Source organism: Astyanax mexicanus, chromosome 19 (genome assembly GCF_023375975.1).
Source record: "Astyanax mexicanus isolate ESR-SI-001 chromosome 19, AstMex3_surface, whole genome shotgun sequence".
Lineage (NCBI taxonomy): Eukaryota > Metazoa > Chordata > Actinopteri > Characiformes > Acestrorhamphidae > Astyanax > Astyanax mexicanus.
The window spans coordinates 10,448,069-10,461,755 of record NC_064426.1 but is presented as its reverse complement, the minus strand read 5'-3'; the positions used below and the strand labels follow the sequence as shown (position 1 = coordinate 10,461,755).

Genomic DNA, 13,687 nt, shown 5'->3' with positions numbered 1-13,687 from the left:
CCCAGAGCAGCTATTTCAATGGTTTCAGAGTCAGACATCTTTCTGGCCAAGTATCAGATTAGCCTCAAAGATCTGAAACACCAGATTGGTCAACATCAATTATTACCCTGAAGAAAATGGAATAAACAGTGCTGCAATCATGTAAAATCATCTACTAAGTTTCAACATTCGATCTGCTTCGTCTGTTAAACAAGAACATTAAACACATTTGTTACGACAAAAAGGCAGTGCGCAAAATACAACCTTAAATCAGAAAATGTTAAGTGAGTATGAACATTCGGACAATGGACTTTGATTGCAGTCATTATGAACCCAAGTAATTTTATATTTTGTCTACACACTTTAATTTACTTTATTAATATATACATCAATTTCTTCTCTAAAGATCCTCATTTTACACTCAGAGTGTAGATATTGATAAGGTGTATTGCTTTAAATTCTAGTATGTGTAATGACATGTATGGGTACCTACATACATATTGCTACATTTGTTGCAAAACCTGAAATATTTTCTGCAATTGTCTTCAGGATCAATAAAGATCTATTCATTTATATTTCATTTTCTACACAATTTAATCACTGGAGCAGTGTGATTTTTTACACTACTCATACTTCAGCGGAAGTCAGTAACACTGATTCGATTAAATATTGTGTGAATGAAAGTGTTTAACACTGTGCTTTTGGGAACAGTGACTTCTATATTACCCATGGTGGATTAAATTACTGCAGAAAGAATGTTGAGGTGAGTTTAAACAGGGTTCACTCGTTCATTAAAATTGCTGACGTTAGGTTAACTAGCTGGCTAGGTCTTAAGGAGCTACTGTACTCTATCCACTACATTAAAATTGTTATATCATATAGTAAATATAATAAATACTGATTTTAATGAAAATATTTATTTAAAAAATCAATAGAGCTGTAGAAATCTACCTGGCTGGCTTTTGCATTCAAACAGGTGATTCTGAAAGTCCTCTCTGAAAGACTTCTTAGATATTAAGACCCTAACTTGACCTCCCTTTTCCTGTTAAATATTAACTTCTTAATTATGTTACAAAATTAAGAAAACCATAACGTATTTTAATTGAGCTAGTGCTAGGCAACTGCTCACAGGAGCTCACGAAGAGCCATGTACAGAAGTCCATCCTTCCTCCATGGTGTTAGTCATTGGAACCACTACATGACACTTGCATGATTTTTTAAATGAATGTTTATTATGTTTTTACATTTAAATTTGACAGCTGTGCCGGTAGACGGATCTGATTCACAACTTATATACCAAGAATCATTCAACATTCAATCTAGATGATCTACTTGATCTGGAGCCTCTGTTTTTCCTTTCTTTCTATTTCTCTCTGCTGCTCTATCACTTTTCTTTTCTCCTCCTCTCTCTCCTTTTCTTTTTCTTCTTTCCATGCTATCTCATTTTTAATTCGCTGTAATTCTTTTTCTGCTGCCAGTCTCCTTTCTTCTTCTACTTGTCTCCTTTCTTCTTCCACTTGTCTCCTTTCTTCGTCCATTCGTCTCCTTTCTTCTTCTATTTCTCTCTGCTGCTCTATCACTTTTCTTATCTCCTTCTCTCTCTCCTTTTCTTTTTCTTCTTTCCATGCCATCTCATTTTTAATTCGCTGTAATTCATTTTCTGCTGCCAGTCTCCTTTCTTCTTCGTGCATTCGTCTCCTTTCTTCTTCTACTTGTCTCCTTTCTTCTTCTTCCTTTCGTCTCCTTTCTTCTTCCATTCTTTGCCAGTCGTAGTCCTCCTGTGATGCTTCATTACCCATTTTCAGGGTTTCTTTGATAGTTTCAAGGTATGCACGGCTCTTAGGAGATTATCTGTAGGAAAAAAGAAAACTTTGGGTTTAGAAAGCAATGGATGGTATATGAATTCCAATCTCAAATCCAAAACAGTTTGGATGACATATAAAACATAGAACACATATCATAAGTTGAAAATTAGACATTTTACCACTTTATTAAGAAAAAACACTCATGGGCAGTGCCAACACAAAGGGCACCCTGGAGGGCCTGAAGATCACCAGCATTTAATAATGACCACTGACATTGTTCCTTGTGCATCAATTGTTCCAGATTCTCTGAATCGTTTAATTATATTATGTATTTTACATGGTAGAATATCCAAAGCCTTCAAAATTACAATTTAAATTTGGTTTTTAATTGTAACATGATTTTTAAATGTTTTTCGCAGGTTGGTGAACCTCTGTGTATTTGTTTCTATGAGACTATAAATGATGTTAATGTTTTTCAGGAAATAGTGTAATGTCTCACATCTATTATGCTTTCTACAGAGAACCTAAAAACCTGAAGCATGAGGTGATCAAAATTAGATGGGATTTTACATGGTTAAATAAATCCTCTTTAAAAAATGCCTGGACTGGAGATGGGATGGTCACTTGAGTTTTTCTCTAAAATTAATTATTGTGAGATAATTATACAGAGATAATTCATTTTCTTCCTAAACCCACTTGTTGTTTAGAGGTGCTGAAGATTGATTCCGTGATTTGCACTACTCTGAAGAAAATATATATCACTTTAAAAAAGTATATATCACATTATTACTCAAATACAAAGACATTGTTTCAGTGCTTGCTAACCAACATTGTTATATCAGAGCATCATTTTAAATGTGTTTTAAAGCAGAACAGGAGGAAGGAATACAGTTATAATAGAAGTAGAGATTTTCTGGATAACTTCATGGATAAGCATTTATATGGTGTCAGATGGCGTCACATCAATGTTAAAAGTTAGGGCAAAAACACTAGGTGAAAAAAGTGCTGAAGAAAATATCACCCTCGAGCTTCATTTTTTTCCTTTTCTTTCAATTGTTTTTTCTTCTCAAATGTGGTCCACAGAAACCTCTAAACCTGGATTTTAAATTCTGGAGTTTGGCTTTTAGCATAGCTTGCTAACTCTCCTCCTGTCTGTCCTGAATCAGGCTGCTGCTAGTAGGTGGTCAACCAATATAATTTATGGAGGTGACCCCCGAACTATCAAATCCACACCTTTCAACACTCCAGCTAAAAAACTCCACTACAGCAAAAAGAGCAGCTGCAGGCAAGGGCGACTGTGAATTTGAGAATAAAAAACTCTTGAAAGGGAGAAAAATGAAGCTTGAAAGCGATATTTTGTTCAGTGTGGACACAATTTATTTTTTCATGCTCGAGAGTATCACAGCTGTGCTCGCGAGAAGTAAATTCTTTCATGGTCAAAAAAAAAACTAACCTAAAACACCTAATATCTGAAGTTTTGGAAGCTGGCTGAATAAAGTTGTAAGCTAAGTCCACTAAAATTCTTTTTCGGGACCTTGGTAAAGATTCAAATAAATTGTATTAATGTACAATTTTCTTCAGATTACTTACTAGCTCAATCTTGGATCATCCTTATTAAATCTGCACTGAGCTCCTTGGATTTATATATTGTACTGGTGTGCCCAGATACCGGACGATAAGAGGTTTATGCTATTGGCTAATTAAAGGAACAATTTCAGCACTTTTTTATGCACTACTGAATTAATAATCTGTATGGGTGTAGGTATGTATGCATCTATATTAAAAATTAAAACTTATGTACCTAGAAAAGGACACTTCCAATAACTGTGAAAGACCTTGCATTTATATTCAATCATGAGTGCATGTAGTACAATTCTACACACAACTTCACATTTGTGTAATCTAGCACTTATTGCACTGCATCCTTGTTACCACTTTTCAGCTATCTTTCTGAGAAACTCACCAAAGAAATCAGCTTCCAGCACATTCAAGTCTGAGCAGTGGAATGTCTACTTCCCAGACATTTCAATCCAGAGTCTTGTTGAATTCCTGAACAAATGTAAAAGCAACTTGACAGTCCTTTTCTGAGCCAATAAATAAAAGCCACGGAAATGATTTATAGCTACATATGAAAGAAATGCTAGTGATGTAAGCCCTGGTGGACTTGGTGTTTTCAGTGCCCTCTAGAGTCACAAAAAATAGACATAGTCCCCAATATTGATTGCCCTGCTTGTGATGGGAAAAGTGATTGAGTGCCGCTAGTGTCTTGCAACAAACTGTGATCATGTGGCGAGACCAGAGGTGGAAAAAGTAATGACAAAAATGGTAATTAAGTAAAAGTACCTTTACTTTGCTAAAATTCTACTCAAGTAAAAGTAAAAGTACCCATCTTAAAATCTACTTGAGTACAAGTAAAAAAGTACTCACTTACATAGTTACTTTGAATTATTTGATGTAAAAAAGTAAAACAACTCTTACATTTTTTTTTAATGAACTAAATAAAACTTTCAGGCAGTATGTGTTCAGTCCACCCCATAAAACATTTTCAAGAACAAGTGGCACAGGTTTCTACCATCCTTTTTTTTCTTTAATGTTAAAAATTTATGGTCATATAGGTTATCTAAATATATTTTTTTACATTTAAGCAGATTGTTTAATGTTCCCAATAAAAAACTTAAGGAATTATCCTTAAAAACATGAAATCATACAAAAAAGAATGTTGGTGGGTGCATGCGCAGTGCCGTAAGGAGCACATATCGATGGGTAGCATAACTCGACAGAACATCGATTCCCCCGAGCACACGGACCCCAGGCTGATTCACACAGCGTCTCTCCCCCTAACCGACCATGAAGAACAAAACTCAGCGCAAACTATGTGTGATAAAATCAGCGGAACATAAACACAGCGAACATTATGAGGCATTTTTCTCACCGCCAAGACTTTGAGAAAGGTAAACTCAGTTTACCTTTTTTAGTTAAATTAGTTCTTAAATTAGTTAAATTAGTTCTTAAAGCTATGCTGCTGGTGTTTAAACAATTCAAGTAAACAGTAAGCATTCCATTATCCATGTGCACAGTGAGTATAATCACTTTAGCTTGTTTCTGATTAGAGGCATTCAAGTTGTTACAACCGTCCCAAGTTATGATAATAAATATGTTCTAACTTTCTCCTTCCAGAAAAATTAATACATTTTACAAGTGATTATTAAAAGATACTCTTCAGTTGTATGTGTTTGGTTGTTTTACCTTTCACATAGCTTGACATCTTTTCATATTAAGTCTCATGAATTATTAATTATATGTTGTTATTGTGGAGGAGGTGCACACTAAGAAAAGTAAGTACAGATTTGTACTTAAAAGAGTATAAAGCTTGTCTCTGGGGCTGTATCTTATATTGAGGTACAAAAAAGTACATTTCAGTGAAAGTCCTTTTTTGTACCCATGTTTTTTGTGCCAGTAAAGATTATAAACATTATCATCAACTACATATGGCTCAAAAACTTGATGATCCAAAATTGTCTGGCTTTCAAATAAAAAATGTGCAATTAAAATATATATAGTTTATTAGTACAGTGATACAGAATACTGAATGTACCCTTTGGCTGCAGGTTAAATGGTACAAATGTGTACTTATTGCTGTTAGAAATAACTTTGTACTTCAGAGGGAACAAATCTGACCCTGAAAAGACCAGTATTGTACCTTTGAGGGGACAATTACGAAGCGTGTACCTTTGAGTACAAAAAAGTACTTATATCGTACCTTTGTTTTTTAGAGTGTGTGGACTAAATGTCAAATGAGAACAGCTGAAAATTCATAAAGAATCAGCAACAATCTCCTGTTTTTAAGTGTCTTAAAATACTGGGATATCCTTTAATTTAAATTAGCACTGAGATACTAAAGACATTCAGATTTCTTGAATGTAAATTCTGTTGTATTTATATGCATAAACTTATGTAATTATTTAATTATAGCCTGAAATTTGGCATGTTTTATACATCAAGGCAAACTATAAAAAGTACATACGGTGATGCAGTGTTGCTGGGGTTTCTTGGTTCTGCTGAAAAGGGAAATCTGAAAGAAAAAAAGCAACAAATTCAAAGTTATTATTTTTTGTTATTATAATTCCACTTACAATGTAAACACATACTATATCTTTTCTTACCTTTTAGATCATCCTTCACTTCTTTCAGTCTGTGGCGTTGTGCTGTTCCTTCCTAAAACAGCATCCTTTTATAGTCTGCATTACACTTCTGCCACAGTCATCACATGACTGAAAACATGTTAACACATCTCTACTTAAGCTTCTTCCTGTGTACTGATCTAGCTCACTGCACTGCCCTTTACATTATATTTACAGTCAGGTCTAAGAGTAACCGGACAGTGACACTATGTTTATATTTTTGGCCCTGAACACCATCTAAACAAATTACAGTTTTTAAGTCAATAAAATGACTTGTGTAGCACCGTTATTTACACTGACACACAGAGGATTTATCCTCTTCTCAAGTCTCTTAAACTCTGCTTAACACACATTTTACATTCAAAACAGCACTTTTTAAATACACTTTTTAAAAACTCAGATCTCTGCATAAAACACAACTATCTGACATAAAATCACTTGTTTCCATTTCAAAACACTGCCATTTAAAATGACACAACATGAGCGATCTGGCCAATATATGTGCCACCTGACCAAACACCTCTATAAATACAGTTTTCCTCAGTCGCTTTGATGCATTTCTCAAATCTGAATTCATATTTGCACCACAGTGTGAGCATTTCTCAAAACAGTTTGTACAAACTGCACCACATAATGGATGAGCAGCTAGTGCTTGTACTGCACTCAATCCTTTATCCATTCCCCTAGTTATATATCAGTGAATGTGTCAGTCATCAGAATAAACAGTTCTTCAGTCATTGATTATTAACAAGTCAGTCAAAATGATAAGTTATGCAATCATCTTTCAGTTGACTCTATAAGGACTTTACAAAATAAAAGTCTGAGTCTGAGTGAGAATTACAGTTTTTCTCTATTGCCAAAGCACAAAACCCAGTACTCTAAACCAAATGACAAGTTACCTAAACACATTTAGTAAAACTACCCCCCATTTGCCACAACCACAAACACAATTCACTTGTCGACACTGTTCACAAAACCCATCCCCTTTTTCTCAAAACTATAAACACATTTTGCCTTGCTAAAACACATTTTGCATATATCTCTGCTCCAATATGCATTGTGAAGATAACACACCCTGAACATTGTGTTTTCGATTGTTACTGTACTGTATCTATTGTGTGTAATGGATCCTCCAAGGAGTTTACAGTACTCATTTCTGCATTGAGTTGTGATATTACTGCATTTTCTGCATTATTCATTATTCCTATGAAATGCACAAATTTATAGTAAATGGCCAATACATATTTGAGAATAAATAAGAGTTGCTCAAATGCATCCGGGCAGTTGTGAAACTGTAAAAAGAACAGTCTCACACGCTGAAAATTGTGTTTTGTGTTTAGAGTTTGTGAAAAATGAGGGGCAGTATCATGAAATGGTTTAAGCAATAGAGAAAAACTGTATTATGAGAGCCTGTCAATGTTTATCAGACATCTGCCTTTTTGTGCAGAGTTATCTTAAGTGATTTGAATGTTAAAAGCATTGGGTGGACACAATGTCTACAAAATTGGAGGCCCCGATAAATTAAAATATATTTTAAACTAAATTGAAATATATAGGGTCCAGTGTAACCCTTACAAATCTTCTCCCAAATACATTCAACAGAGTGATTTATCAGTGTGTTTTACAAAGAGTTATTGTAAATTATTCATTTTAAAACCTGTGCCTTTCATGCATTTAAAAATGTAACTTGGCCTCCAAAACACACACAAAAAACCTTTGATAATGGTGTTTTGAATTTACTGTATCAGTGTGTATCTGATTTAGAGTTTTGTAAAACTGAGCCAAGTTTCTGGGAAATGGGTTTTGAGGTTTGGAAAATAAACTGTAATAAAAATGTACATGTAAAATAGTTCTTTGTGCAGTAAAATGAATTATACATTACAAAACAAAGTATACATTACCTCCAGAGAACCATATATAGTGCTTATGCCTGATTGGTTGGTTTATAATTAGGCCCCTACACTGTTGTACATCTGCAACAGAAGTTTGGTCACGTGTGTGGTGTTTTGGAAGGTGGAGCCTTCCAAGAAGCTCCATCAAGAGAAACGTGTTTAGTGTTTGGTAAAACACTGTGTGTAGAATTCTGCTAAAAGTGTGAGGCTGAGAAGCTGTGTAAGCATTTGTAAAAACGGCCCCCCAGCCCCAGAATATTTTTTTAATACAAATGAATTACGCCACCGAATTTGACCACCTGCAGATTCTTGGCCTGGAGCTTTGCTTGTGGTGAGAACATGACCTGGTCTTGATCCAACCCAGCTATCAAATATACTTCTATTTAATTGAGCTAAACTACTGATAAGGCACTGTTAGGGTATAAAAGTGTGTTCTACGCTTGCTGTATGATAATCCACACATAGACTCCTTTTGTCCTTTTATGGCCATCTGATTGATATTGATTCTTGCGGCTTGTACAAGCAGCCTAGAAGTGTTGAACTGTAATTTGCACGTTCTCTTCAATGTGTGATATGAGCTGACGCTCTCGCACATTGTGATCTTATGATACACTTTAGTGAGATATTAACGAGTAAATGTTCTTCACACATTTGCTGCTGAAGCAAGAAGGGACTTTTTCTGCATGTATGAAGCCTGTGTCTTTACCCAAATAAACTCAGATTGTTAAGGTGTCGTTTACTGCTGTCTCTTTGCTGTGAAGGTGCTTGAAGATGAGGAAAAAGACACCGCAGACATTGCCTTAGGTGTAATACAATTATTTATTACAAAGACTAAGACAATATCTTCAAGGCTTCCTAGGCCAGCCTTGGAGAGAGATGTTGCCCGATCTGATGTTCCTCTTCTCTCTCCCGTCCACTCCTTTGGGGACCCCTTTTAAAGGTCTGTGGTACACATCTGGAAACACTTAAACCTACACAGCCATAAATAGCCATAGGCGGAGCCTACAGTACATGCATTAGTGAAAGAGTATAAAGAGAAATAAAAGAGAATATAAAGAGAATACATATGCTGAAAATATACGTCAAAGGAAATCAGCTTGCGTCTGTGATCTTTTTTTAATCTCCCTCGAGGATAAATTAGGGTGTGGCCGAAGAACCAGACCAGGGCAGGGGATAACTGAATCCGGGGATAGGTGCAGGGCGACCAGCCATATTCTACCCTTTCAGGCACAGTTCAATCTGATATATTAGCCAGAAAATATACTGCTATGAACAAACACTGTCTCTGCTGCTCCATGCTCTTTACGCACTAAGAGTGAAAACGAACTACAGGTGTGAAATTGCCCTTTTATACTCAGCAAATTAAGCTTTAATAGTACTAGTATACACTAGTATCTTAATAAACACCACTAATATAAATATAATTGCCTTTTACATTTTTTCCACTCATTATTTTATTCACATTTAAATATACACTATAAAACTTAAAAAAAAACTGCGTCTTAAGAAGAACAAGTGTGATTAACCCCAGGTAATCACAGAATATTGTTGTGATTAATCTGATTAAAGTTTTTAATGTGTATAGGGCACAGGTGTATAAAGCCAAGCACCTGGGCATGCAGGCTGCTTCTACATACAAAGCAGCCCCAAAAATTCAGATCTGGGTAACTTGGTAATGCCTGATGATGCAAATATAGTCTCCCTGATCTTCACCAGACAAAAGATCTTAAACAGGCAGACACCATGAAGCTCTTGATTGGTTACAGATTCAAACGTTTCAAACAGGGCTGTTTCAGGGCATTTTGGGGCCCCAAGCAAAATGGACCCCACCATATACACCACCCCTCATCATCCCCCACGCAACCCCTCTGGACCACAGCAAAAAAACATGCAAATTGTGTAATAACTATAAAATATTATTTTATACTTCATAATTGTGCACAGAAAAATAATATTTGCTATTAGTTATATGTTTTTTTCACATTTATAATTTATATGTATGTTTAGTACACTGTCTTACTTCTTGTAGCTTAGATTTAAGCATTCTGCTGTTTGAGAATTATACAATGCACCTGATGCTGATTCTCACTCATCAAGAGAAAAGCACTTTGACTGACCATAAACTAATTATTATTTTACTTTGCTCTTATTAAACTGATATTTGCTTTTATATTTTTTTTATTTGAATTACATCAAAGCACATTGTTGCACATCTTCTTTGGATGCACTGTCTGTCAGTTCTTCAGTAAAACTCCCAGTTAAACCAGCGGTGAAATATACAGATCTATAAAGCTATGTGTTAACCTTTGTTTCTCATCACCAGGTCACATTTTGAGAAAGTAAAATATATTATTTTATTACTAGTTTTGTCCAGCACTATAAAGCTTGCATTACAACTCAGTCCTGGTCAAGACTAAAGACTGGTAAAGACTTTTTCACGCCACTGTATTAGACCTCTTACTTCCAGCTCGCCAGTTTTCTAGTTCTCAAACAAAGGCATTTCTTTATTTGCCGTCTTGTTACCGATCCTTTTTTGTTTTTGACTTTGCCTTGCCTCTTATATTGCCTGCCTTAATATCAGCCCTTTTTGTTTATCATCTTCCTTTCTGCCTTAGCTCTGATATTGGAATTACTGTGTATAGCCCTGGACTGCCTTAATTCTCTTATTAGTATGTTGTTTACCCTGCCCTTTTGATATTGACCCTGCCTGTCCCTCACTACCTTATTAAGCATCTGGTCTCTTTGTATCTGTGAGTGTCTGTCTAGTGTCTGGCCAGCGTGATACGAAGGTTTTAACGAGGTGTTGGAATATTTTTCTCATGGCTGCACATGCACATCCTTTTTGGGGATCTTTCATTTCATGCATCTGGTTTCTCATATTTTACTTTTAATCTTTACTTTTAATCAGCCAATGTAAATTTTGCTCTGACAGTTTCACGACAGGGATTTTTTATTTAACATTTTAAGCATCATGCAGATGTATATATTCATATATGTCATCAAGATGTTGGGACCTCCCACTTACTTGCAGTTTTTCTTTGTTTTTTGTGTTTGTTTTCACTCTTTTTGCACTAAAAGTTCCTGGCATTATCACCTACGACTGACAAACACTTCTGGGAATCAGATCGTCGATCACTCACCACAAACCAGACTTCTTTTTATGTTCTTTTTATATGTAGAGGCGTAAATGTATGCCGTCTGTATATAACGTGCTTTTTTTACCTGTACAGACGTAGATGTGAAATAGGGGGTACATCACAGTCACATGATTACAGAGTTTCAGTTACGTGGACCTGGGAGCCTATTAATTGTAAATTCCTAAATATCTTAATATCTTATATATCCAGATAGCCCATGATAACCTAACTAATTAAATATCTTAATATCTTATATATCTAGATAGACCATGCTATCCCAACTAAGCAAATATCTTAATATCTTATATATACAGATATTATTATATATGGTTAGATATATATATATATATATATATATATATATATATATTAGATATGTTATATATATTATTTAATTTATGTAAATAAATATATAAGTATTAATATATCTATAAACTATTAACACATAACAACATAAACATGATACTACATATATAAACTAAATAACAATATATATATATATATATATATATAAACGAAATAATATAAATTATATAATATATATATATATATATAATATTTATAATATAAGTATTTATATATCTATAAACTACATGATACTACATATAGAGCGTTTTAATGAGGAAAACAATAATAAAGCTACTGCACATGTCTGTTCCTTCGACGCTTCCGGTGGCGCTATTTTCAAGTATATAGCTGTCAAAATGAGAACGCATATTTCGCTCCCGAACACAGAACAAACACGCTGTAGTCAGAAATTAGTAAAAAGTGATCAAACCTCTTCTCCTGATCCTTTTGATAAGGATTTAAGAGGGAAGGTTTTTCCTCTGATTTAAAACGCTTGCCAGAGGTGAACTACCTAGATGTGAATCACTATCTTGTTGAAACTAAGGCAGTGAAAGCGCACCGCAGTTTGGGCGCATATAATTAATTTCTCAGTGGAAAAGTTGGGAATATTTGTTCCTGTAGAAGAGAAGGCATCACTATAGTGTAAACAACCAGAACATTATCAGCTAATAAACAAAACAGACAATACTAACAGATAACAACACTAATTAAACAACAGGCCCGTAGCCAGGGGGGGTTCATTCGACCCCCCACACCCCCCCTCCTGCCCCCAGAGTAGTGACGAGTAAGAAAAATTGTTAATGTTTCTCTTTACACATTTACACAACGAAGTCCGAGCACAGTTGTAGAAAGATTTGCATAAGACAGAACACTTTATTAACAATTTATATTATTATTAATTCATGTTTAAGTTTTAATGACCATACCGATAGTGTACCTCATGAAGTAATTCTTATCTATTTACGTCAATAGTAGAGAGATAGACAATAAAGGACAGCAACATCAGAGACAGACAACGGAGGGCAGCAGCAGAGCAACAGAGACAATGGAACAAAGCAACAGACAACTGAGGTGAGCAACAGAGACAGACAATGAAGTCACATCACAGATGTAGGAAGTTTGAGGAACACTTACATTTATATCAAATTTATGTTAACAGCGGGGAGCAACAGACGAACAAATAAGGACAGCAACAACAGATTCACAACAAACTTATAATGAATAAAATATGTCTAAATTAAAAGGTTTGAAGTGTGCTCGTGTATTTAGGGGGTATTGGAGTAGAGAGCCAAATGAGGTCCACTTTTGGGGGAAAAAGATCCCCCCCCCATCACAATGCTGGCTACGGGCCTGAACAAGGAGGCAATAATCATCTGTAGGCATGAAGAAAGCACAAGTTAAGTTTCACACAATTAAAAAAGCAAGGACTTTGATATTATAGAATGCATTTTTTAGTCTTTCTGTTCATTCTCTTAAAGTGTTCTAGTGACTTGAAAAAAATGGATAAAACATGTATAAACAGAGTGAACGAGGGAGTTATGGCTTTCCACTTACATGAGTGTATATGATATTGTAAATGTGTAAATGATAACAAGGATTTGGATACTGTAGGCTGTGAAGGATACACCCGGTGGATCCTTCGTTTCCGAGCAAAAGGCTACATTCGTCTGCCGCATTTGAAGGAGTCTTCGAAATGGTACAGCCGTTTTGGCTTAGTTGGCTTGCCACACAGAGCTAGCGCATGTTAATAATGAGGGAGTGGCCGAATTCACTACTGTTTCACCACTACATAGTGAACTAAATAGTGTCTCCCTAAATAGCTCAACACTAACGAGGGAGTAAGGAGCTATTTCGGACAAAGCCCAGTCGCAGAGCTCAGAAGGCGCGCGTTGATGACATCATGTACACGCGACTGTGTTGACGGAGCCGAGCAGGTCGGAGAGACGCTGTTGTGTATTTTTGTTGTGATTAAAGAGTTTAAACCAGCTTTAATATCGAGCTGTACCCGAGCAAACCCGCCCTCAGAGCGGAGAATAAAACTTACACAGGCTTCTACTGAAGGAGGAGCAAAGATGGTGTTTTACTGCTGCGCTTATAACTGTAAAAACAACACAAAGGACAAGAGCCTCACTTTCCACAGGTAACACATCTCTGCATTCTGCACTACACTGCTCTAATACACTTTACACACTTTTTCATCACACAGTAATATAACTCACACACTTTATTCTACACTGATACCCTTTACACAGCTACATTACCTTTACACAGTAATATAACTCACACCCTTTACTCTACACTAATACCCTTTACACAGTAATATAACTCACACCCTTTACTCTACA

General features: G+C 35.5%; 1 protein-coding gene across 4 annotated transcripts in view; it reads left to right on the top strand.

The window, feature by feature from the left end:
* Positions 1-13,687, top strand: part of zgc:163143 (uncharacterized protein LOC795946 homolog) — a 51,513-nt gene that overhangs the window by 24,649 nt on the left and 13,177 nt on the right. Inside the window, exon 1 of one of the 4 annotated variants that reach the window (XM_022671967.2) lies at positions 13,241-13,482. The exons of the other annotated variants lie outside the window; for them this stretch is intronic. Coding sequence (XP_022527688.2) covers positions 13,415-13,482 — 68 coding nt within the window. The 5' untranslated portion in view covers positions 13,241-13,414. Of the gene's footprint in view, positions 1-13,240; positions 13,483-13,687 lie in introns of those variants that run through there. 4 annotated transcript variants of the gene reach the window in all.